Source organism: Ixodes scapularis, unplaced genomic scaffold, assembly GCF_016920785.2.
Source record: "Ixodes scapularis isolate PalLabHiFi unplaced genomic scaffold, ASM1692078v2 PGA_scaffold2__306_contigs__length_199485367, whole genome shotgun sequence".
Classification (NCBI taxonomy): Eukaryota; Metazoa; Arthropoda; class Arachnida; order Ixodida; family Ixodidae; genus Ixodes; species Ixodes scapularis.
In genome coordinates, this window is record NW_024609857.1 from 51,218,577 (window position 1) to 51,242,365 (window position 23,789).

The following is a 23,789-nucleotide window of genomic DNA, read 5'->3' on the forward strand; positions in this document are numbered from 1 at the left end:
ACCCAAAGCGGCTCTTTCTTAAAGGACACATGCAAAGGAAAAAAACATTTTTTTTAAACGGCTTAGGTGGAAAAAGGACACCATAAAACGATTTTACAACGAAGAAAAAAAATTTTTACAGCTATATTTACGGCGCAAAACGAATTTGTAGTTGGCGCCCGCGGGCACCGCGTAAAAGTGGTCTGTATTTATCGCGTGACTGGTCTTTATTTATCACGTGGTGCTTGCGCTCTTTCGAAAGCTTCCTATGGCCTCTAAAAGTAACTTATTCATCTTTGTTTGAAGTATAACAAAAAACCAAGACGAATAAGTAACTTTTAAAGCCCAAAGGAAACTCCTGAAAAAGCGCAAGCAGACGTGATAGACCTGTGCGCCGGTCAGACGACGGCGGCGGCGCCCCGAAGCAGACGAACTTGTGCGGCGGCGGCGACGGCGGCGTGGAGAAACGCGTTGAAGCGGCGTTCGCACAACGCTCAGCGTGCGGCGGCGACGCAGAGCGGCGGCGCGCGGGCCTACCACGTGACCAGCGGCGGCTCCCGCGAGCGCCAACTACAAATTCGTATAGCGCCGTAAATATAGCTCTAAAAATTTTGTTTCTTCGTTGTAAAATCGTTTTATGACAACCTTTTTCCATCTAAGCTGTCTAAAAAAAATGTTTTTTTCCTTTGCATGTGTCCTTTAATGCTAAACCGAGCTCGGATAAGCACGGGTTTAAATTTCGGTTGCACCAACGTAAACCCGGCTTTACAGACGCGCCCTTAGCTAAACGCTGGATTTGCGTAGGGAATGTAGGGACAAACAGAGCGAACTAGGGAACGCTCAGAGGGACGAATACGATTGGCGGAGAGGAATCACGTGATGTAAACAAAAACAAAAAAAACTGCCGTAGTAGTCGTCGTCGGCGTCTGCTTTCGCTGTATTTCTTCGGTGAGTAACAAATTAAAGGTCTGCAAATTCAATCATTTTTTAGCTTAACCTTCAATAACAGAAGTCAAGGCTTTAAATAAACACGAATGCTCTTTACATCTGTGATTGTGTGTTTAATATCGGTTGATAACAGGATATTTTGACAGTGGCAGTAGTTTTCGTGCTCACATTTTGAGGTGAAGGAGCCATCGGGGGCCCCAAATCTCACCGAACGCGAGAAGGACACTCTACTCGCTACATCGCTGAAGACAAAACATCATCGAGAATAAGTAGGCAGGTAAGATGACTACTAAAATCAAGTCATGCCTGAGACCGATGAAGTTCAAAACGGTGACGAACTCGCCACGGCAGCTGCGAAAATGCCCGGAAATCGTCGAATAGAAGTCGTCGAGAGGTCAGGTCACGAGACCTTGCATCGACGGTACTCGTTGCTATCAGCAAGGTGACAGAACTGCACTGTACCGTCGCTGAACATCCGCTGCAGCCTCAAACGGACTTCAATTTCACACTGTCAAGTTCAGAAAAAAAAAAAAAAACATCCACTAGTACATCACATCGTGCCGATAAGAACGGTCGTCTCTTCGCATCACCTGCCCCAGCCTGCCCCGATACAGCAATAAACGAATCTAGCATAGTAGTCGTTACGATTTGTCGTCGCCATGAAAGAAAGATATAAAGCAAAATATTCCTAAAAAATCGCTATCACCGAAAAAGTTAAGGTTATGGAACCATACAGTTTTCTGAAGCCAAGACTCTACTCGCGAGATTAGGAAAATTCACTGAAGGTTGTCTCAAAACTCAGAAAACGAAAGAAATTGAATTTTCGCTGTTTTATTTCTTAAAAGCGTCGCAATCTAATGCGAACGGCAGAGGTGTCGACAATCAGCTGATCGCCGACATCATGTACTGCCACTATTCAACGCGCTGATCGAATTGAAGGATACGCAAAATGAAGGATACGCGCTGCAAGTGTAAATAAACAAGGTGGTAAATAACAATACGTTACAGTTATGCGAAAATTAGTAAGTACATACGAATAAGCTCGTTGACAGAACCAACGGGAAGAGAGACCTGAGCCCCACAGCTTCGTACGTATCTCGGTTAAGGCTAACTAGAGTGCCTTCATGTGCGCTTCGCATAGCAAAGCGCACATGAAGGCTCCCTTGGGCTAACACGCCCTGAGAGTGGAGAGCCAACTTAAAAACAGGGGTCGATAAACACTTCACGCGACAATATTTTGCATCATTGTCACAATCGAAGGTCATTCTGTCGAGACTTTCAAGCTGATGTAGCCTAAAACACTTTGCACAACCAATTTCGTCCACCGCGTCCACGGCGACAAACCAGCCGCCACGTTTAAGTCCAGGATTAAGAAACAACCAAAAGCAAAGCGCCCATTGTTGAGCGCTCAAGTTAAGCGTAGTTTAGTGCTACGTTTAGAGATAAGCGATTTTGGTGCAACCGAACGAAACCGAAACTAAGCTTAGGTTCCCGGCTAAGCTCCGCTTTGCGCTAAGCGGTGTTGGTGCAACCGACCCTAAGAGTTACAAAGCACCAAAAGCAGTTAATTTACAATTTAAATTACTACAGCACGAGAAAAAGTAAAAGTTACAACCACGCTTTTACTTTTACGGAGTAAAGTATTTTTCCTTGAGCGATTTTTTTTACACGCGGCGCTGACGTCACACGTTTGCGGTGGCGCTGCTATAGGCAGGGCGCATGCGCAGACGGTCCACTTGATGCGAATCTGGTTTCGGCGCAGACGCAGCGCCTACACCTCGTGCGGAAACTGCGCGTTTGCGCCCCCCCCCCCCCCCCCCCCCCCCCTTCCGCTCGTGAGGGCTTGTTTGGAAACAGCGCGTTGGCCTATGGTTTGTGGCATTCGTTCAAGCATGAATATCGCAGAGTTTTAGATCTCGTGTTTTGTGCCTTCGTTTAACCAACTTGAAAAATGACCCGATAGAAAGCGATGTAGAGCCCAGCTTGACCGCGGTGTGAAATACGATTTGGTAGCGAAATAATTCCGGAAATTGACTATGTCGTCCCACATCCGCGTTGAGAGTACAGCTACAAGATATGCATAACAATAGCAAAATCCCTAACGCGCTCTCCTCCCACCCCCTTTTTTTTTTTTTTTCAAGAAATAAAGAAAGAAAAGTAGTTCGATTACAATGAATCTGAGCCGGAGGCAATGATTTACAATCAGAAAACGTTTAGAGAGTATTAAAACTAAAGTAAATCGCCCGCTAAAAGCACAACAGACCGAAGACTGAGGAGAAATCTCCAAGATGGAAAGGAATTATGTAAGGACAGATGATACTTCCACAAAAAATAAAACACAATTCGTGCCTGGTGGGCGGCTGAAAAAGAGAACGCACGGTCCAGGTTTCGATTCCTCGACTGCTCCAACGACACGCGGAGTCCTCGACCAATACCAGCTAGCAGACGAGCCATGCGCATGACATCACCGTTGCTGGATCCCCCCCGACCCACCCCAAGTAGAAAACGCGCTGTAGCTCGACGAGACACACCGCAAAGCGGTAGACGCGTCCGTCTTCACGTCGCCGAGTGCTAGCGTCACGACCCTTGTGAGACACTGAAAGGACGTGCATGCGGCGATACTGACGCAAGCTAGGTGGCGCTGCGTGGATTCAGCGGTAATGACGTCTGGGGAGGAAGTGGAAGGCCCGTGGCCTTGTCTTCTAGCTGGTAATTGGCACGACCTACTGCGGCCATCGGCCACTATTTATTATATGCCCCGTGGCACGAAGTTGGGCGCTTGGCTGGGAGCGCGGCTGCACTCACTCGGATCCTGTCCTGGAAGCCGCAGGAGCGGTGGACGTCGTCCCGGGGTCCGTAGCGGTCGGCCTCGGTCTCGAGCACGTCCAGCGTGGCCTCGGAATCGGCCAGCCAGACGAGGAAGCGGTCCAGGGCCTTCTCCATCTGCTGCAGGGAGCTCAGCGCGCTCTGCAGCGCCTGGCCGCGGCTCTGCACGCTGCGAGGGGCGGACGAGCGCGTCAAATCTCGCTGGCATGCATGCGCTCTAATCTACAGCATGCAAGCTAACACTACTTAGACGGCCCGCAAAAGTTGGTATCTCAACGTATCGCGTTGCAATTTACTACAGAGGTGAAAGCAGGGGGAGAAAGGTTACAGTTATAAAACAAAAAAAAAAAAAAAATTAACTTACGTTGTAAATAAACTTACGTCGTAGAGACCAGTGCTGCCGACAGATGGCGTGCGAATCGGCCGGCGCTCACATTTAAATATTCTAAGCTTAAATGGTAAAACAAAATGGCTAGGTGGCGTAAGCTACCGCCCGATCCAAAGGGCTCAGCCGTATTCATCCATCCATCCATCCATCCATCCATCCAGCTCTTTCGACGCGGAGTACCCTATATCTGTCGGAAGCACTTCTCTCTACGCGTGCGTCGTCTGCGAAGTGGCAGCACAGATTGCCAAGAACAGTTTTTTTTTTTCTCCTTTTAAGGAAGGTAAATTTATTCCTTGGTTTTTCTTTTTTCACAGTAAACTGCCACTACCCGCTTGCACCACTGTAGCAAATTACAGGGTTGAGACACCGCTTTTTGCGGGCCAACTAAAGTGCCCCAGAAGCGTTAGTTTTCATGCTGTATAACTTGTCGAAGGCACGGAGTAATCGTTTTCGCGTTCATAAACCGTCAGTTTGGTACTTTAGCCACAAGTTCCAGGGGGGGGGGGGGGGGGGGGGGGAGAAAAAAATTCAGCCGCTGAATAGCAAAAACAGAAAAAATAAGGAAAAAAAAAACGCGCTTTTCGTGTAAGGCTCGTCAAAATATTGGGCGCTGGAGAAAATCAGCCATCTGCGTTAAGCCCATATTTCGAACAGTTTTTGCTCACGTTGCACCCCTTTAATTTGCGGAAGGAGACGGCGGTGTGGCGAGACCAGGATCGTAGTTGAGCTCTTGTTCTTTTCAATGGGCGGAACGTGAACAGAACAAACATTTCAAAATAAACGCATATGGCTTTTTTTCTCGGGCGTTTAATACTTTGACGAGACTTACACGAAAAGTATGTTTTTGAGTAGCAATATGGGTAAAGTTTTTTGTGCTGCAACCTGGGGCTAAACTATCCATTTTCCCATAAACCGAGGGTGCGAAACAATTTTGGCCGAAGTTTCGTTTTAAGCGCGGACGGAACTTTCTACGGCATCTTAAAAGAAGGGAAACGTGCGCGCCAATAGCTTCGACATCGTTCTAATCCCGCTGTCAAAGACAGCTGTCCGCCAAGTGTACACCGGGGCCGTGTTCCAAAATTTACTTGGTCTTACTCCAGGGTAAGGGTTTTGTACCCTTGGCGTTCTAAAACCTACCCGCGTCCAGCGTTTTTCAGTCTGTTAGGTCACGTGATACGATCCGCCGGAGTAACTCGGATCCATTTGGGCAAGATTTGGAACACAGCCCGGGTGTACTCGAGCGCAATTGACCTTTTTCAGAGTTTGGCCATGATCGTGGCGCGCCCTCGCGGGAATCGCTCGAAACACTTTTGGTGGCTCCGGGAACGTTTCTCCGTCGTCCGCGCCAGGCCTGGCTTGTCTCCCGGTCCATGTGTTTGCGTGTGTTCTCTGGTGGTGTTGTTCCGTCCTTCACCAATCTGAACGCGTCTTTCTGTCGTCGCTTCGCGTGCATATTTTCTTCGAAATGGCTGAAAGCGACCTGAAGGATTAACAAAAGTCAATGTCTAGGATACAGAGGACCTCGTTCGTTTTTATACCTTCAGGGATGGATAGACCGCCGACGCCGCATCGGTTCTTACCATCGACTCAGAGTCACTTCATCGTCACTTCGGTGTCGCGTCTTGCAAGCAACTAAAAAAGGGGTCTGGTTTCAAAGCAGAGTCGCAGAGTGTTATGTAAGGAAAGTAATGGTAACCAGCTTGGATACCGACCCAACCATCCACCTTGTGCGGAGTTTGTGAGCTCCGTTTACGAGGCCCGGCCACTACAAACAGCTGATTTTACTCTCCTTGATCGCTTAAGTTATTCAAGCTTATCGCGTCCGTCACTTCGCCGTCCTAAATACCGCGCGAGGGCACGGGACATTGCCGTATTCGGGAATGTGTAAACAAACTCGGACGGTGCGAAATCCGGGCCGTCTTGATATCGCGAAGGATTGCCGGCACCGTCAAAAAGTAAGGAACGGTATGTTACAAACAATCCATCTTTCAATTCGGCACGTTTACGAACCTTCGACAAAGTGGGCCCAGCAAACAGGGGGTTTACGGTTGGTTGCCAAGAAATTTCATGAAGAGTCTGTCACCGTAAGGCTTAAATTCGTTTCGCTCGCTTTAAATGTTTTGTCACTTTTTTTTTTTTTTTTTTTTGACGTGGCAAGACGCGAGTGTGTATAGCGCACGCCTGAAGAACGGAAAGCGTTATGCTGTTATTTTTTAATTGAGTACCGGGTACGGCATGATTACGTCGCACAACCTCGTTTGCACGCTTACTATTAACAAAAAATGGTCTGAGTGCAGGCGAGCTCGTGTAAGTTTAACATGATGGAAAACTTGATATATAAATACATGAAAGCTTGATGGAACAACGAGAACAGGGACGGAAAGAGTACTTCTTTCAAAAAGTTTTGTATCCGTCCCCGTCCTTGATGTTTTATCATTTCATGTATTCGTATCTATTCACCAACACGCTCATTTTCAATTATTAAACCTGAGACTGAAATAGGAAAAGGAAAACGCAAAGGTAAAACGGGCAACGTCTCAAGAGACGTTGCCTGTTCTTTTTCTGTATCCTTTTGCGTTTTCCTTTTCCTACCCCAATTTCAGGTATACCATCATGTTCACATTTACTGTATTTTAGTTAAAAGCAGAATGTCGCGCCGTCACATTGATGATCCAGCCACCTGACACGGGGGACTCTCGTCATAGGCTTTTGAAAGCAGGGAAAGCGGGGTGTTTGACATCGGGTGCTTTCGTGCACCACCCGCCAAAGGCTACAAGAACTTTATAAAATTTGGCGTTTTAACAATGTTCCCTTCTATTTGTGCAACCTTCTGCTGCGCGGTGGTTGCACAAAGCACTGCCTAAGCGACCGATCCGGCGAGAGAGCCACCAAAAATGGCGCCTTTCCCTTTCCTCTCCTCTCTCAGAGTCGGCGCATGCGCCCAGCGATCTCTGAAAAAGGTCAATTGACGACGCGTGAGCGATCGAGAGCGTCACAGTGGTCGGCCTGCGACGATTGGCCGAATGTTGACTGGCGTCAGCGAAGTATGCCCCGTCGACGGAAATAAGAGTTAATGAAATAACCTCAATTTTAAAGGTGTTGGCAGAGTTTCTTTGAGAGCGCGACGATTTCAAGCTTCCACCGTGCTCATTACAAACACCATCGAACCTGTTGTTCGCAAGGTAATGACGACACAAGAGGGAACCCTAAGAGGGCCCAACCAAAACATCTCGCCGCCCATTCGGGCGTTAAAAGAGTCGCATAAATAAACCAATGAACCGGGAATGCAATTAAACTTTTCACAAAGATTGCCTTTAGGTGGTCTATTTATCGTACTCAAATTTCGCAAATGTAGGTTGTTGGAAAAAAAATTAAAGCAAACAAAAACTTGGCATGTCCTATGAAATGAGAGGAAAAGGAAACAGACTGCCGAGTTACACGCTCCTTTTCACATATGATATCGTACCACTCCAGCTTGCTCGGATCTACTAGATCTACCTTGCGACGTGTTCATCAAGTTTTGGCGCCGTATGGTGAAATATGTGAGTAGCAACGCCATCGCGACGGTTTGCTTCTGTTTTCCTCCCGCGCATAAATAAGAGATATCTATATATTAAACATATATATATATATATATTTTTTTTCTCTAGAAATATATACTTACAAAATTTGAGTATAATAAATGCACTATAGCTGAATGCTTCATTGTGAAAAGATTAATTGCACTCAATTTATTGCCTTCTATATACAAATTCAAATTTACAGCGCTCGGAAGCATAACTGCAGGACACGTAGAAAGCGGCGCGCCCCGAGAATTTCACGAGCTATACAATCGAAAAGCATATCGGTTTATCCAATCCGCACAGTCATCCGAATATCGACTAGACTTTCTTTCTCCGCGAAAGAGCAAACGCCGCGCTCTCACTTGAGGCTGAGGTCAGCGAAGCGCTGGTTGATGTTCTCCACGGCCGCCACCAGCCTAGCGGAGTCCTCCTGCATGGGCACGGTCATGGCGTTGGCGCGGGGCTCCGAGGCGGCCTTGTGAGCCAGCCGAGTCACAGAGTCCACGGCAGCCTTCCATTTGCCCAACTCCGCGTTCAGAAGCTGCGACGCAGAAAAAAAGAAAACATATTATTGCGGACAAGTTGAGGTGAAACACTCCTTCGTGCCAAGATTGAAGAAAGAATAAACATGCGAGACGAAGACGACGTAACGTCTTTGCAAGATGTGATTGTGTCGTCTTCGTCTTACATGTTTATTAGGGAGTTTTAGATTAGCGCACGCTAAAGCTTTGCCTACGCAAAGAATAGCGTCGTCGCCACTGCGTATGCGCCGAACGCTAACCACGTTTAGCGCTTTGCGTGCGCTATTTTTCGGAAATTGCGTGCGTACGCAAAGAATCTTTGTGTTCCTCGAAGGAGGATTCGTGATGAGGAGTTGGCTAAAGCCAAGACGACCACAGTTAAAATTTCAGTTCCCGGGACCATGTCGGCGGCATCCTCGCCACTACGATTTTCAATACGGGACGACATTGCACTCGGTTTGGAAAACCCAGTAAGGTGGGCAACGATCAGCGGCAACTTGATGGTTGTGACGCCCGAACATTTCTCGGCGAAGGTACGGTGTGCGAAGGTCAGTACACGAGACGCCTCTTGCCGAGGCGACGCAGGCGAACACGACCGGTCGACCGCTCGCCTTGCATTCTCATGTTTAAACAACTCTAAAATGTTACTCTGGCCCAAAAAGCTTGTTTTTTTGTTTTCACAAGTTACAGCACTTCGTGTGTGAAATAAAAATGGCGGCTGTATTTGGTGGCGTTACAAGCGCAAAATGCCTGGGCTTCTGCGTCGCGACGGAGAAATGATATTCTAAAACTGTCTTGCGTAGCGTGCGCTAACAATAAGCTAAATTTCGCGCTAGCGTGCACCAAAAATTGCGTACTTTATTCCAAAACTCCAAATTATTTATTCTATCTTCACCCGCACCAACACGCTCTTCGTCTATTAATTAGTCCTCCGTACTTCTTCGGCGTGTACCTGCCACTATTTGAGAGATCTATAGGTGGTCCTAGAGCCACTAAAGGAGCTACGCTTAGAGTATCGGCACTATGTTCCCCGGTATTGCTGTGGGCGCCGCCATCTTCGGGCTTAGTGCAGAGCAGACGCAACTTCCGATCGTCACGATTCGAAAGTGCGACTTCCTCGGCATCAGATTCGGGGTTAGGAAGCTCATGTCATATTGCTTCGCTCTGTCGCGAACTGTTTAAACCTTTGTGGAGGACGGAAAAGCGTTTTCTGTGATTTCAGAAAAAGCTTCCGATAATTGGCACCCACGATTTTAAGCCCCAAGATGGGTAAGTGTCGTTACTCTGAAGCGTAGCTTATTTAGTAACTCATGGTCCAAACAAGGAATGTCACGCGAATCGTTCGAGGTCCCACACTTCGGGCTATTTGACAAATTAAAAGATGGTAAAGTTTGTGGGGACCGCGGACGAAGAAAAATAACGGATAGGGTGTTTCAGTTCATACTGCCTGCGGGAATACACTAAGCGACACTGTTGGCGCGAACTCGACATCCGCGCTTTTCTGCCTCTTACTTCGGAAGGGTATTGGCGGATAAGTGACCGAATGATACCGTTATTGGGCGGTATATACGACAGAAGACAGATCTGACGCTGCTCACAGCGATCCTGGCAAATGCATAGCGGCGGAAATGGATCTGAAATGTTGGTTCTGTTGTCTTTTTCCTTCCCCGCAGTCGGCCGGTCGGCAATAACTCGAATGGCTCGTTCAGACGTGCGGGTCCGCAGGGGAATCCGCGGAGAAATTGACGCCGGGCGAGGGAGTCCCTTCGCCGGCGACGGAATATTCGACCGAGGGAGCAATCGGTCCGGGACCGATTTTTCCCGCGAAAAAAAGCTTTCCACGCCGCCGCAGCCGATGAGAACCCAAGGAGGGAATGGCGTTTGTCGGCGTCACATCCTGGCCGAGTTGCCAGAGTTGTTGGGGTTGCGCCGCCGGAGTTGTCGGAGTTCCCAATTTGTGCAAATGGCGCCGTCTCGCCGGTATCGTTGTATCGGCAGGAATGCTCATCGAGACTGAATTATTCGACCCTGTTCGACAAGAGGCAGCATCTGAGCAACGAAGACAGTGCTCACAAAGAAGATCTATGGAATACAATTGGCGTGAGTGCTACGTACACACGTTGTCTCCGCTTCCTCGTTAATTTATTATTGCCTTCTCGTATCGCCGAGAGAACGTTCGGCGTTTTCTTCGCACTACGGGTTGGCGTTAGCTGCGAGAGGAAGCCTGCAAGAGCCGCTTTTCGAACGTCGCTCGTGTCAGGGGCAGTCAGCTCTGGTATCCGCGAGCGACCGGAGCCTAGTGTGGCAAGAGATGTGAACGGCGCGGTTTTTTTACGCTCAGTAAATTCGCTCGGCGGCAAGAGAGTTTTCCGCAAGTGTGAACGGAACATAACAGCCACGAGATAGGACGTCGCGACGACAGCGACGCTTGCTTTCCCTCGCATCTTTCGGCGGCGGCCTACCGACCGCGATTCCTGCGACGTTTCTGCTGCCCTTCTTCGGACCCTCCGAGGCGTGAAAGATACAGGGCGGTTTCACAAAACGCTTCTTCACACCCGCCAGGCAGCGCTCTGCCATGTTGATGAGGAAGCGTCCGCCACTTTCCACTTCGGTTTGCACGCCGACGATTAGGTAATGGCGTCGTTCTTACTGTTGGTGAAACGCACAAGCAAGGAGAGTCGCTCCATCTACGACAGAACTCAATTATGCTTACTTCGCTTCTTTTTCTCCTTCTTTTATTTCGAGGTTTTAAATTAAAAAAAAAAAATCATGCGTAAACATAGAGTAAGCCTACACCCTTTTACGTCTCCGTCTACTTTGGTAGGCTCAGGGTGTGTTCAGATAAGGACGGTAATAAGGGTGCATGCCTTTTTTTCAATTTCATTTTTTAATGAGGTAGAAAAACATGAGTTCAAGCAAAGCAATGTACCTTAGGCTTGCAAAAAAAACTTCCTCGATTTTATATATATATGAAAAAAAATCGCGTCTGAGAGGAGGTGCAACAACCGTATTTTTCCAATTTCGCGCGGCTGCAACTAAAACATGAATAATATAACTTTCTACAGCGTAGATATTTTATGTATGAAGCACGACCGGTCTACATAAAGTAGTTAGGTTTATTTTATTCAGGTTTATATTTCAAGTAAGATATAATGGCAAACTTGGCTTCCTGCAAAATTCTTTCATATTTAGGCATTTTTCGGCAATTTTTTTAACGTATCTTAGAATTATGATTTTAAGCTGGCGCTCTTTGTACATGGTACTTCATTCTTTGTTTACTTTTGCCAAAAATATTAGCGCTGAACTAATGTAAATGGTTTTATTTATTATTATTTTTTCCATTGCGCTCGGGAAGTTTTTTTTTTAATATCGCAAAAGACAAAATCGCGCAAACTCTAAGCGAGAATTAAAGAAAAATCATCCTCAATTTTCTTTAATTTTCTCTCGATGAATCTTTGAAATTCGGTAATTATACATTCGCAGAAACATGTTGCATTTCAATGTTCAGAATTGCGGAAAAAGATACGACTAGTGATGCAGAAGGACCGTGTCCACGGTGGCCTTACTTGGTGGCCATATTTGGTCGAATGTGTGGGTACGACGGAGCATATACAGGGTGTTTTTTTTTTATTGTTACACATTTGTTTAAAAAAAAAAACAAAAAAAAAACGTGAAAGCTACAATAATGCGGTTTGTGCAGGTGGGCTATACGGCGAGGCGGACATTATGTGGGTGGCTAATCTTTGCGGTAAGTCGGCTAATTAATTAAAATTCGTAAATTAACTTTTTAATTACTTAAAATAAACATATGGTTTCAATTAGAAAATTGCTGAGCATCATCGAAAACCCCTAAATCAACTATTTTTAGCAGGATATAACGCCAGGGCAGCATTTTACGGCGTTCTGTAGAAACGCTGTATTTGGACGCATTTCTAGATTTCGGTTTCTTATCGGAGCGCATCTACGCGCCCGCGATCCTGCTCCCCGGTGGTCGCGACGCGAAGCCACCTCCTCGCCTCCCTCGTAGAATGGAGGGAAGTAGGGCGCACGTGTGTTGCGCGTCTCAAGGTCCATACGCACATTCGCGTTTGAACGCGTTTGTGTGCGTTGCGGAGTCCTTGCGGCCAGGCGCGGTCGCTTGCGGAGCGACGCGCGCCTTCCCGCAACGCTCGGTAGCGCGACGCAAGCGAGTAGAGACTCGCTCAACTTTCCCAAGCGTTGCAGTGCGTTCGGGTGCGTTCGACCAATCGGAAGCCGAAAGAGGAGAGGGGGTGACGTGTTCGCTCGCCCCACCCGGCCGACTCGGCGAGACGGATCCGGTTCGCCGGTCGCAGTGCTTGCTTTTTCTTTTTGGGGAGCGGTGGGGACTGTATTTTCCAAGGCTGCGATGGTTCAAGCTTGACAAAACGTCGGGGAAGCCGGCGAGATTCTCCCAAGATCGAACACTTCGAAGCTGTCGCGGTGCACCGCCATGTTGCCTTGGATTTCGCTTCCTATTGGTGAGCCACTAGCGACGATAGCGCGTTCTTATTGGCTCTTGACTGCGGTTGACTGCGTGTCAACGCAACTGTGCGTACAAGTTTGGCGCAAGCGGTCTTCGCAACGCAACGCGCCCGCTTGCCGCTACGGAACGCACCGCGCTCAAACGCGAATGTGCGTATGGGCCTTCAGCCACTGGGGAGCAGGACCGCGGGCGCGGTGATGCGCTCCGATAAGAAACCGAAATCTAGAAACGCGTCCAAATGGACCGTTTTTACAGAACGCTGTAATATGCTTCACCGACGTTATATCTTTCCAAAAATAGTTGATTTAGTGGTTTTCAATGATGCTCTACAAGTTTCTAATTGAAATCATATGTCTATTTCCACTAATTAAAAAGTTAATTCACGAATTTTAATTAATTAGCCGACTTATCGGAAAGATTAGCCACCCACATAATGTCCGCCTGGCCGTATAACCCATCTGCACAAACCGCAGTAGTGTAGCTTTCACGTTTTTTTAACAAATGTGTAAGAATAAAAAAAAACACCCTGTATAAACGGAAGACATTACGCAATTTTATTCCCCAACCGATTCCTGGCGTGGCGAAAGCAAAACAATAGCAGATTACGTGTAAAACAAACAAAAAAAACAAGAAGTGGAAAGGGGGGGGAACGAAGAAATGGAAAGTTAGGTAGCCTCATTGGCCCAGCGTTGCGCTGGGTGCGCCGTCACGCAAGTGGTGTCTCCGCACATCGGCTGATGCTTACACCACGCAACTGAAGGATGAAATCACCCTAAACCATATAGTGCTGGGTGACTTCAGATTGGCTGAACAGTGGGTAAATGGATTTTTAATTCATTGGATACTTTTTTTAATATGTCATCGTCCTACTTATAGTATAAACAAATCCAAAATTATTTCCGAATAAAAAAGAAAGAGAACAACTCCAAGCTTGGTTGTCAATCGCGTTTACGAGCACCACCGGTGTGGTCATCTTTGACAGTAAATAACTTAAAGGGAGACTGGCGCGTTTTAAATACGAGAAAAAAACACTTGCAAGTTACTAACTAATTCATATTTCGTAATAATCGTTTCTTTCCATATGTACAGATTCTCCTCGACAGCGCCTTTTGAAATCAAAAGAGTATGCGACATTCAGTTGTAAATTCACTTTTTTACAAGTTACGTCGTTTTCCTAATCATTTTCGTCCAGGATCGAACACGGTTTGTTCGAGAACTTTAAAGATTGCCCAGTTTCTTTCGTTTTCAGGGAAAATACAAGCTTTGAAATAATGTGGTGTGTCGTGGAATGGTTCTTTCAGCCATAAAAATGTGATTGGACGGACGATAACGCATGGTGGTGGTCAGCCAACAAATCTTGAGACAAGTATGCGAATGCAGAGGCCCAGGAAGGCCTCACCACTATCACGAAGATTTCACTCGAACTTCTTTATTGTCGCTGCCAAAAACGGATGACTCTTCTACGCATTTACTCGTGTCGTCTAATACCTGTGTCAGACGGGCACCTAAAATTGCATTTCCGCTAAAGGCCATTAGGATATTAAAATGACATGCACGATGAACTGTTTGCTGGCGGGCCAACTTTACCCATCTTCTGTCGCCCGAGGAAAAACTCTTTAGCTCCAGAGTTCGTGAACAAACAAGCTTGCACGCTCACTTGTCCCGCAGCTGCCAAGCACGAAGGCCAAAGTGGGCCGAATTCCTGTCTTCAGACGACTGATTTGCGCAGAGGAATCATTTTAATCAGAGTTGGACGTTCCGACGTCCCCGGGCACGCTCGTCTCTTCCTCGCACTTAGTTCAAAGCGAAGAGCGCAGACGCACTTCACGAGTTCAGAAGAGGAATTAGGATTCGGCGAAAAGGCACGCATATCCGTTGGCGGGGACACCCGAGGTGCATTACGCGCGCGCTCGCTTCCAATTAGGCCTGGCCGGATGTAGCGCTGATGGCGTCCAAAGCGCGTACCGCAGCCGGCAGCCGGATAAAAGAAGAGGGTACCGCTCTATCCGGGCCCCGGATTTGGAAGCTGTCAAAGCAGCCGCGTCTGCGGTTTCCTCTCAATGGGGGCAACTAGCGAATACCGCTATACAGTACGCCGCTCCCATTTGCGAGGGGTTCCAAACACGCGCACACTAAACATACACATGTAAACAAAAACAAGAAAAAAGAAAAAAGGATAAATTGAACAGATTTTAGTTGTGCGCGCAAATCCAATTTTCACGTGACACTAAAGAGATCTTCAAACTTCGTGTAATTAATGTTTTACGATTGCGAGAAATATCGAAAAACGAACGTACTTATACTTTAAAAATAAAGTTGACGATCTTTTTTATACTTATGTGACAAAGCCGCTTTCAAAGTACATAACACATCACACTTCTACATCACTCGCCGAGAGACTCTACAGCAATCACTCAAATGTGACGACGCTACAGAAGGCTCTCGAACGCCTCTACCGTAGCTGAGTCGTCGTCAGCTTTCACCGCAGGCGCGCGGGCCAGCAGGCATGAAAGCCTGCTGGCCCGCGCGCCTCTGTATTCTACAGAACTGCGCTCGGGCTATTCTTTTCTCCCCTCATTTCACCGTGTCGATACGGCAGTTTCCGTCCAATTTTCTTCGTTAGCGGGTCCTATGCTTATCGGATCTGTTTCCTTCGTGTCGTACGATGAAGCCCGCGTAGAACTGACGGGTGCTTCAGCACTGCTGCGAAGATACCATCAAAGAATGTACGTCGTTGATTGCAAACGCAAAGAGTATACTTTAATGTCACACGTGCGCAAAGGTCAACTGCTTGGCTACTTACATTTCCGATCGACTTGGAATTGTCGTCGAGGATAAAAGTCGCTCCGGAATATCTGAATCGGTTCGATTCATAGCGGTCAAGAGGTCGCCATGCGGAAATATTATATACTCTGAGAACATTCAGTGATTGACATCTTGAGAAATGCACGAATCACGAAGCAAACAGAGTGATACTAATGAGTCACACCCTGCGTTTCTCAAGCTGTCAGTGAAACTAGTTTCCCGCATTTAAAATATACGAACGAAAGAATTCGGGCGTCGACATAAACCATTATAGATGATGAGGAGTAGAGTGTGCGAGCTACGCGTGAATAAAGCCATGCGTTAACATCAGCAGCCTTCCGTGTACTACGACGACACGATACTCGCAACCAGGGTATGCAAACGTTGCAAGTCTATAATGCACACCTGCGCGCCGCATACCTTTCCACGAGGGAGAGTCGAGCCCACTTGCACACTGCAGGCCAGGGCTCACTGACCTCTAGACACAGGTGTTTATGCGCGCACTCCGGGCTATATTTCTCCTCGCTTCGCGGAATTCGGGAAGGGGAAGCCGACCTCTCCGCTGCAGTATTAGATCCTTAACCCGACCAAGCCATTTCTTTCAACGCCGCGATTTACGAGAGCCGGTCGAAAGGGCCATTTTGCCTGCGGGTCGTCCCGCCTGCGGAGCCTCTAAACAACGATGGATCGCGCACTTTTAAAACGCAATTAAGAGGAAGTTACAGTTACTCGAGCCGAAATGCACAACAAAGTAACGCGAATACACACTTACGTTTCTGTGCGCGTATTTAGTCGTACAAGTCCAGTTATAATCACAGAGATTATAAAGCTTCGTGATTAGAATATTTATGTAATGACTACTGTTACAAACATTCGCCCCCCCCCCCCCCGCCCTCCTCCCCTATCCTCCCCCCCGGAGGGGTCAGTCAAAGAAAAAACTCCAGCGTGCCTTCACGTAAAAAAAGAAAACAAAAAAGAAAACAAAAAAATGAAAGCCGTTTACAAATCCCTGTAACGCCGAATTGGAGCGCAGCTCTTGAGGAGGAGGAGGGAAGGGTACTGAGGGGAGGGTAGACCCCTCCTCCTTCTCCTCCTCCTCCCCTCATTCTTTAATATGCTCCGGGGGGGGGGGGGGGTCACGTGACCTCGGGGGGGGGGGGGGGGTGTCACTTGACTTCGGGGAGGGGGGTCACGTGACCTCGGGGAGGCGTGACGTGGGGGTCACCTCAAGGTCACGTGACCCCCAAGGTGACCCCGACGTGGCCTCAGGGGGTCACGTGATCTGGAGGGGTCACGTGACCTCGGGTGTCACGTGACATTGGGGAGGAGACCACGTGACCTCAGAGAAGTCACGTGACCTTCAGGGGGTCACGTGACCTTGAGATGACTTTGGGAGGGGTCACGTGACCTGGAGGGGTCACGTGACCTTGGGATGTCCTTGGTTACGCCGACGCCGCTCAAGCCGGGAACGGGCCCCTAAGAGCTACGCTCTAAAAAGCTAGACGTTTTAAATTTTTTGCAAGGGCGAATAAGAGCGCAGCCCTTGAGGAGGAGGAGGGGAAGGTACAGAGAGGAGATTTTTCTCCTCCTACTCATCCCTCCCCTCCTCCTCTCCTGCTCCTCTCCCATTTAGCGGGAAGTTTTCGCTAAATTTGCCACAAAATTCACTGGAAAAAATAAATTCCCCGCAAGACCAAGACGCGGCCCTGACGTCACGCAGCTGCGGTGGCGCTGTCGACGGCACTGCGCATGCGCAGACGCTTCGCGTCACGCGAATTCGCTTTCTGCGCACGCGCATTGCCACACCTGGTGTGGGCAAACACGGGTTTGTTTATAAACAGCGTGTCAGTCTATATTTAGTGGGGAATTTTTTCCGCTGAATTTAGCGGGGCATTTTTTCTGCTAAATTTAGCAGGGATTTTTCTCCGCTAAATCTAGCGGAGAAATTTTCTAGCTAAATTTAGCGGGAAAAATTTTCCGATAAATTAAGCGGGGAAATTTATCCATAATGCAACGCGCGGTGACGTCACACGTGACGTCATCATGGGAAACGTCCCATAATGCAATGCGCAGTTACGCCGACGCCGGTCAAGACGGAAACGGGCGCCTAAGAGCTGCGCTCTAAAAGAAGCTATTTAACTATTAGCTGTTCAATCTTCACTTTAACCTGGGAAGTACGTACCTACAGAGATTGTAAATAACTGCAGCAACTCAAATACCTTTGTTACCGTAGCGCTCAGGTTCAGCACGTTCTAGTTCTCTTTGTCCACGACTGCGGTATAGATGATACAGCACCGCGCGGCGCTTTCGGCGAACACGAGACGGTTTTCATTCTCCGTCGAATGCCGCGACCCCTCTCCCGCGCCTTTGTCTCGAGACGGTGTGCGACGGGGCGTCCTGACAAGTTGTAAAGCAGAGGAGCGAAAGCGGGGGCCCGCTGCCGCCACGGCGGCGCAGGGCTGTGTTCGCGCCGACAGTGTCAATGGGGGCAAACGCCCATCTAATAAGACGCGCGTCTCTTCCAGCTTGTCGCGTCGGCGAACAAGAACCTCCCCTCGCTTTCTCGCGTCGGCGGCGGCAGCAGCAGCGACGGCGACGACGACGACAACGACGAAGACGAAAAGTGGCGCGCAGACGCCGCTCGCTTCGGCGACCACGGACGCGAGCCCGCGTCTGCTCCCCGGTTATTGGACTGGACGGCGCTTTTCCGTGAACGTTATAAAGATCGAAATGGTCAAGAAAGCAACACGAGGAAAAGTAGGCTTCGAAGCGTACCGCAGGCATGGGCAGATGCTTCACTGTTAAAGAAATACAGAAAAAAGAAAGGAAACAAAAAATGGAAACGACTACATGAAGTGTGTTGTGACTGACAGCGGTAGCTGCTGCGTTGTGGAAAGGCATGTTGAAGGGGATATGCTTTTAGCCAGTGGGCCGTACAAGGTTTCCAATGGGTTCTGAAAACGGAACCTGGGCGGCGGCAGTGGGAAGGCGAGGGAGCGTGGCCGCAGAGTGCGACCACGTCGGTAATTTGCAACGGGCGGCGCGGACTCTCCAGAGCGTGCATTCTTCAGGGGTCTCCAAACCCCGGCCTGCGGATCCGATTCGGCCCGCGGAAGTGTTCCGACCAGCCCGCGGTCGGCCGCGGCTCTTCCAGAGAGACCCGGTCAGCTTCCGGCAGATCCACTGCTACCGGCGAAGAAAGGAGCGCACGCACAGAAACGGCGAAGCGACGAGCACCTAACAAATCGCATCCGTTCTGCTTGTAGATCCCTATATCCCACTGATAGTTTTCTGTCATATTTATTGCTCATTGTCATCGCCACCATCACCAATCTTAGTCCTCTGTGTTATGTCAGTATGTGTTAAAAACTTTTGCGTTCTTATGTATATATTGTGTTTAGTGTGTGTCACCACTTTTGCTTACCTTTATGACGAGTTTTACCATCTTCTGACCTTTTTGAATGTGGCGAATTTCCTATACACCGACACGCGGGCTTGACGTCACGGAGCTGCGGCGGCGCTGCGATCGCGCCGGAGCCGGGGGGTGTGGGCAAAAGCGCGCACGTTTCGCATGGGCGTCATAGCATTTCAGCATACCGCGAAGCTGTGTTGTCGTTAATTGCGCCAAAATGTACAAGAAAAGCAGCGGAGTGAGTTTCCGCAAGTTCCCGGCAGAGTCTGAAAGGCATAGAAGGTGGATAATATCCGTGGATCAAAAAGAATGGTCGCCTCGCGCGAACCACCGTTTGTGCGGCAAACACTTTCTTGGAGGCAAGTGCGGCTTCCATTCCAATCTCCGTCCCGAGGCTTGCTTATGTGCAGGGAAACCGTTGTCTGATCGAGACCACCCGGATTTTGTTCCCACGGTGTTCGCGCACAAAGCACCGGCCAAGCGCTCGTCGGAGGCTCACTACGCCCGTGCTACCGAGCAAAAGGGGATCGGCGAAAGAACGGCAGTGTTGTAGGCGTTACCAAAAAAAAAAAAAAAAAAAGGTAACGAAATACGTTACTCGTTACTTGCAAATTAAAGGTACGCGTTACTGAGCTACGTTGTCTAAAAATAAAAGGAACGCGTTGCCGCTACCGATAAAAAGTAAGGCACGTTACTTGTGCGTTAGTTTTTTTAAATAATGATTTAACACATTTTACGGTTTTGACGATACAGGTCATATATCAAGAAACATTATGTTCATGCAGAAACTGAACATAATTACTTTATCTCTTTTTTACGGTTTCACCTAAATACTTACGAGAAAAAACGCAAAGAAAAACACGGCTTGACGCCTAAAACACGGAAACAATTGAAGTGTAATTTCTTTAAGACTTGGGAAGTAGTAACGACTAACGTAACTACGTTACTTGAAATAGTAACATAAGTACGTTACCCTTTACTGTGTCGAAAACGTAACGAGTAGGTTATTACGTTACTGAAAAGAGTAACGCGTTCCTGGTAACGCCGTTACTTGTAACCTGTTACCGCCAAGACTGCAGAACGGACAAACCTTTACTGGTTGTAATGCATTGTGGTCATGAGGGTATGAAAAATATCATACCTTGACTTGAAGACGCTCTGTGTATTTAATCAATTATTAAATGCACTTCCATTGACCCACAGTCTGCTGATCCCGCCGGCAGTGCGGAAACCGACTCGATGTAATCGTAGACCTCGAGAGACCATGATGGAACTTAACCCGAGACTGGGGTAGAAACAGAAACTTAAAAAAAGCTTAAAAAATAACCCGAGACTGGGGTAGAAACAGAAACTTGTCTTTGAAAGGGGCATGTTGAGTGTTTGGGTGACCTTGTGGTTGTGAGTATATAAGGATGTGGGACTAAATAAATCTATTAGCTGCGTTTGAGACGTTCTCTTCTTCACTTGTCTCTGTCCCTTCTACTTTTAAGTTTCTGTTTCTACCCCAGTCTCGGGTTAAGTTCCATCATGGTAAATATCCACCAGCTCGCCTGCACTTTAACCGTTTTTTCATTAATTTTTACGTCGAGAGACTTGTACGCCTGCACCGTGTCGGCCGTGAACTGGCTTGGCGAAAAAACTAAATAAACGACAACCTAAGCCGTCGACTTCCGTGGCAGCAACTTTACGTCGGAAGTCCAGCAGGCCTTGTTTACAGCGTACGGATCCTCGTAGGCAACGCCGTCCACGCACAGTTTGTTTCGATACCGCTACCGTTCAGGCTCGGGCAACGAGCTCAAATAGTCGGGCATAGCATATGACATACGTTATGAGGAAATACGACGCACAAATAAAGATACAAGCATCCCTACAATGTCCACAACGAGCGCACGCCAAAGAGCGCAATGGCGAATACACGGAGAGCCGGACTGGCCGGGCTGCTTTTGCCCACATAGCTAACGCGCATGCGCGGCCTCCCGGCCGTGTTGGTAAACAGAGCCGCTCCGCGTGTCGGTCTATACGTCTTGATTTATACATGGTGTGTTTTCTGGGTCAAATTTATTGTTTGATGTAATAATTAGCTGAATGTATATGTGTACATTCACCTTATATATATATATATATATATATATATATATATATATATATATATATATATATACATATATATATATTAATTGGTAGGATAATTTGAATTTATATATTTAAAGGGTTATCAAGATCTTCATATTTTCGCGGTTAATACTGTCTTATTCACATTGCGGCCCTCGAGGCTGCGATAAATCCCCAATCTGGCCCCTCAGTCAAAACGTTGAAAGACCCCAGTTCCAGATCCTAACGTTGCGATTCAAGAATATGCGGCCAACCGCTAGAACCGCAGCCGCGATTCGGAAAGAATGCATACAGGAATGTCATAAAGACGCAAGATACTTGAATCAAACCCCCCCCCCCCCCCCCCCCCCCCAGGCAGAATAAATAAAAAAGAAAAAAAAAAGGCTCAGGTGGGTTATCTTTTGGGGATGGGCAATGGTTCGGGATATCATGGCAGGAAACTCGTGCGTCCAGATTTGAGAGTGTTTCCCACTGCTCGATCGGTGTTACGTGGTTTACGGGCAGAGTTTGCCATACAAGCTGCAAGGAGGAAGCGACAGCGTCCATCGTCCGCAAGCATCCCCAACCTTCGCTCAGACTCTTCGCGCGCTATTGCGCTCGCCACGCGACAACGCAACGCGTGCGCGCTTGATACCAATCCGTCCAGGAGTCGTCCGCTCTCCGTATGGTTTCAGTTGGTCGCTCTCTTAAATCTAGGCTCTCCAAAGCCGCGTTCAGACAAACGGCACAAAAGACAGTCTGCAAACTGCGTCTAAGGCGTGTTTCTTCCTTGTAAGACGGTCATGTCACAAAACTGTCCGCACACAGTAGAGAGTTTTGGGAAACCGTTTTTGCACGTCCGACATTGTACGATGGGCCCTCCGGTACGAACTGCGCATGCGCTGAATCCCATAGACGAAGTCCGTACCGGAGGGCCCATCGTACCGTATCGAATGGGCCGAAAACGGTTCCCTAAAACCCTCTAATTCGGTCATCGTGTCTGCAGCGAACACGGTGTCTTTTGTATGGTGTACGAGCAGCGTGACAGCGGCTTAAAGGCCGACGAGGAGCCAGAAAGAGGAAAAGTTCCCTCAATTCCTGCTTTCCAATTGAGAAAGAGCGAGACCCTCCTCCTCTCTCTGGGGAGTAGCTCAGCGAGACCCTTGGAGACCCGCTCCCGTGGGGAGAGGGAATGGAGAGAAGGAAAGTGGGAACCGGTTTTCTTTCCGGCAGAAGACGTTTTGTAGGTCGGCCTTTAAGGGAGGCGACGCACAGTGGAAAACGCGCGCCTGCGAGTAAACTAGCACGAGAGACGGAGAAGGGGAAGTGAACCGTGCGCGAGGATATGTCTTCTAGCTTCCGGTCGGGCGGCAGCGCGGCGGCCAGCCAGCCAGCCAACGAGTACGACGAACAAACGAACGCCGTGCTAATTGGAATGGTCCCACGAGAAGAGACCCGGCGCGGAGCGAGAAAGGGCTCTACACAGACGGATTCGGACGCGCTTGCTGGCTGGCATGGCTGGCTGCGGCGGCGATCGACCGAAAAGATGCGGCCCCCACGCACCACGATCCCAGGCAACTAAAAGCGCCGAGCCGGGGAAAAAGAGGGGGGGGGGGACGCTAACGATGCTGCTGGAACCAGATTTGTCGATAGAAGGCGCGTCTCTTCATTTTCGTTTCCACGTCGCTCTTTCGCTCGTGCGTTTCCTTTTGTCTGTGTGTGTGGCGCGCTAGAATAACAGTAATACAGTGCCCCCCCCCCCCTTTCCAAGAACAATAAAAATAAAAGGCACGAAGAGGAACACAGTAGAAAGGGATAAGAAATGCAGCGGAGTCGATGATGGTACACCCTGCGGACACTGGCACTGCACAGTGTTTCTCTATGTCTCGCTTTGAACGAATTTCCTCTCCCTGAAGTTCAGCTTCCTCGTTTCACTCGGTTTTAATCATCTCGCGGTTCTCTTAGCCCTACGTAGCTGTAGCGAAAAAGAAGACGGCCGCGTGGGGAGTAATAGAAGTGCGAGGTTAATCATAAGAGCGCGGATTCGCGATGATGTGAACGAAAGGTAAACGAATCCATCACCCTTCGTGACCCGAACTGAAAATCGGCCAGAGCACGCATTTTAACGGTTCGGTAAGTCTGCCGAACCGCTAAATAAAGAGCATAGAGTGCGAAAGTAAACACGGGAGAGAAGGCACCCTCTTTCCGGTAACGAGTAGGGAGACGCGTATACAGTCTGAATTATCCGTGACATTCGCTTCATCCTTGCGGCACAAAGAGGGTCCTCTGCGAGTAGTCATAACATTCCAGAATTTTCTAACTTTTCATAGACTCAATAGCATGCGTCGCTAGATACTTAGAGCTCGACGCATCTCTCTCGCTGGAAGGTGGATGTTATGCTGATAACGTAACACCTATTCCTACTACAGCATGCCATGGTCACTAGCCGTTTCGAAATGCAACTTTTGTGAGGACGGTTCTGTTATGGCTGAGCGGTTCGCTGTGACTCTTAACACGCAGCAGAGAAGTCACATCTGTACGTTGGCGTAAATGTTGTTGCTCGGCGAGACGTGTAACGCCTGCGAGTAATAACTTGGAGGCGCTGAAAATGCAGCACTTTTACTCGGTTAAGGCTGAGTAGGGTAGGGGGAGGTAGAAGGAAAAAAAAAAAAGAGAACGCGAAGGCCGCGAGAAGATGTTTGAAGAAGGGCTATAGTCAGTTACAGGCTAAAGGCCGACGACCAGACTCGAA

General features: G+C 48.4%; 1 protein-coding gene across 1 annotated transcript in view; it reads right to left on the minus strand.

Annotated features, from left to right (window-relative positions):
• Positions 1 to 23,789, minus strand: part of LOC8023908 (dystrophin) — a 502,903-nt gene that overhangs the window by 134,102 nt on the left and 345,012 nt on the right. Inside the window, 2 exon segments of the mRNA XM_040499676.2 lie at positions 3,733 to 3,922; positions 8,067 to 8,245. Coding sequence (XP_040355610.2) covers positions 3,733 to 3,922; positions 8,067 to 8,245 — 369 coding nt within the window.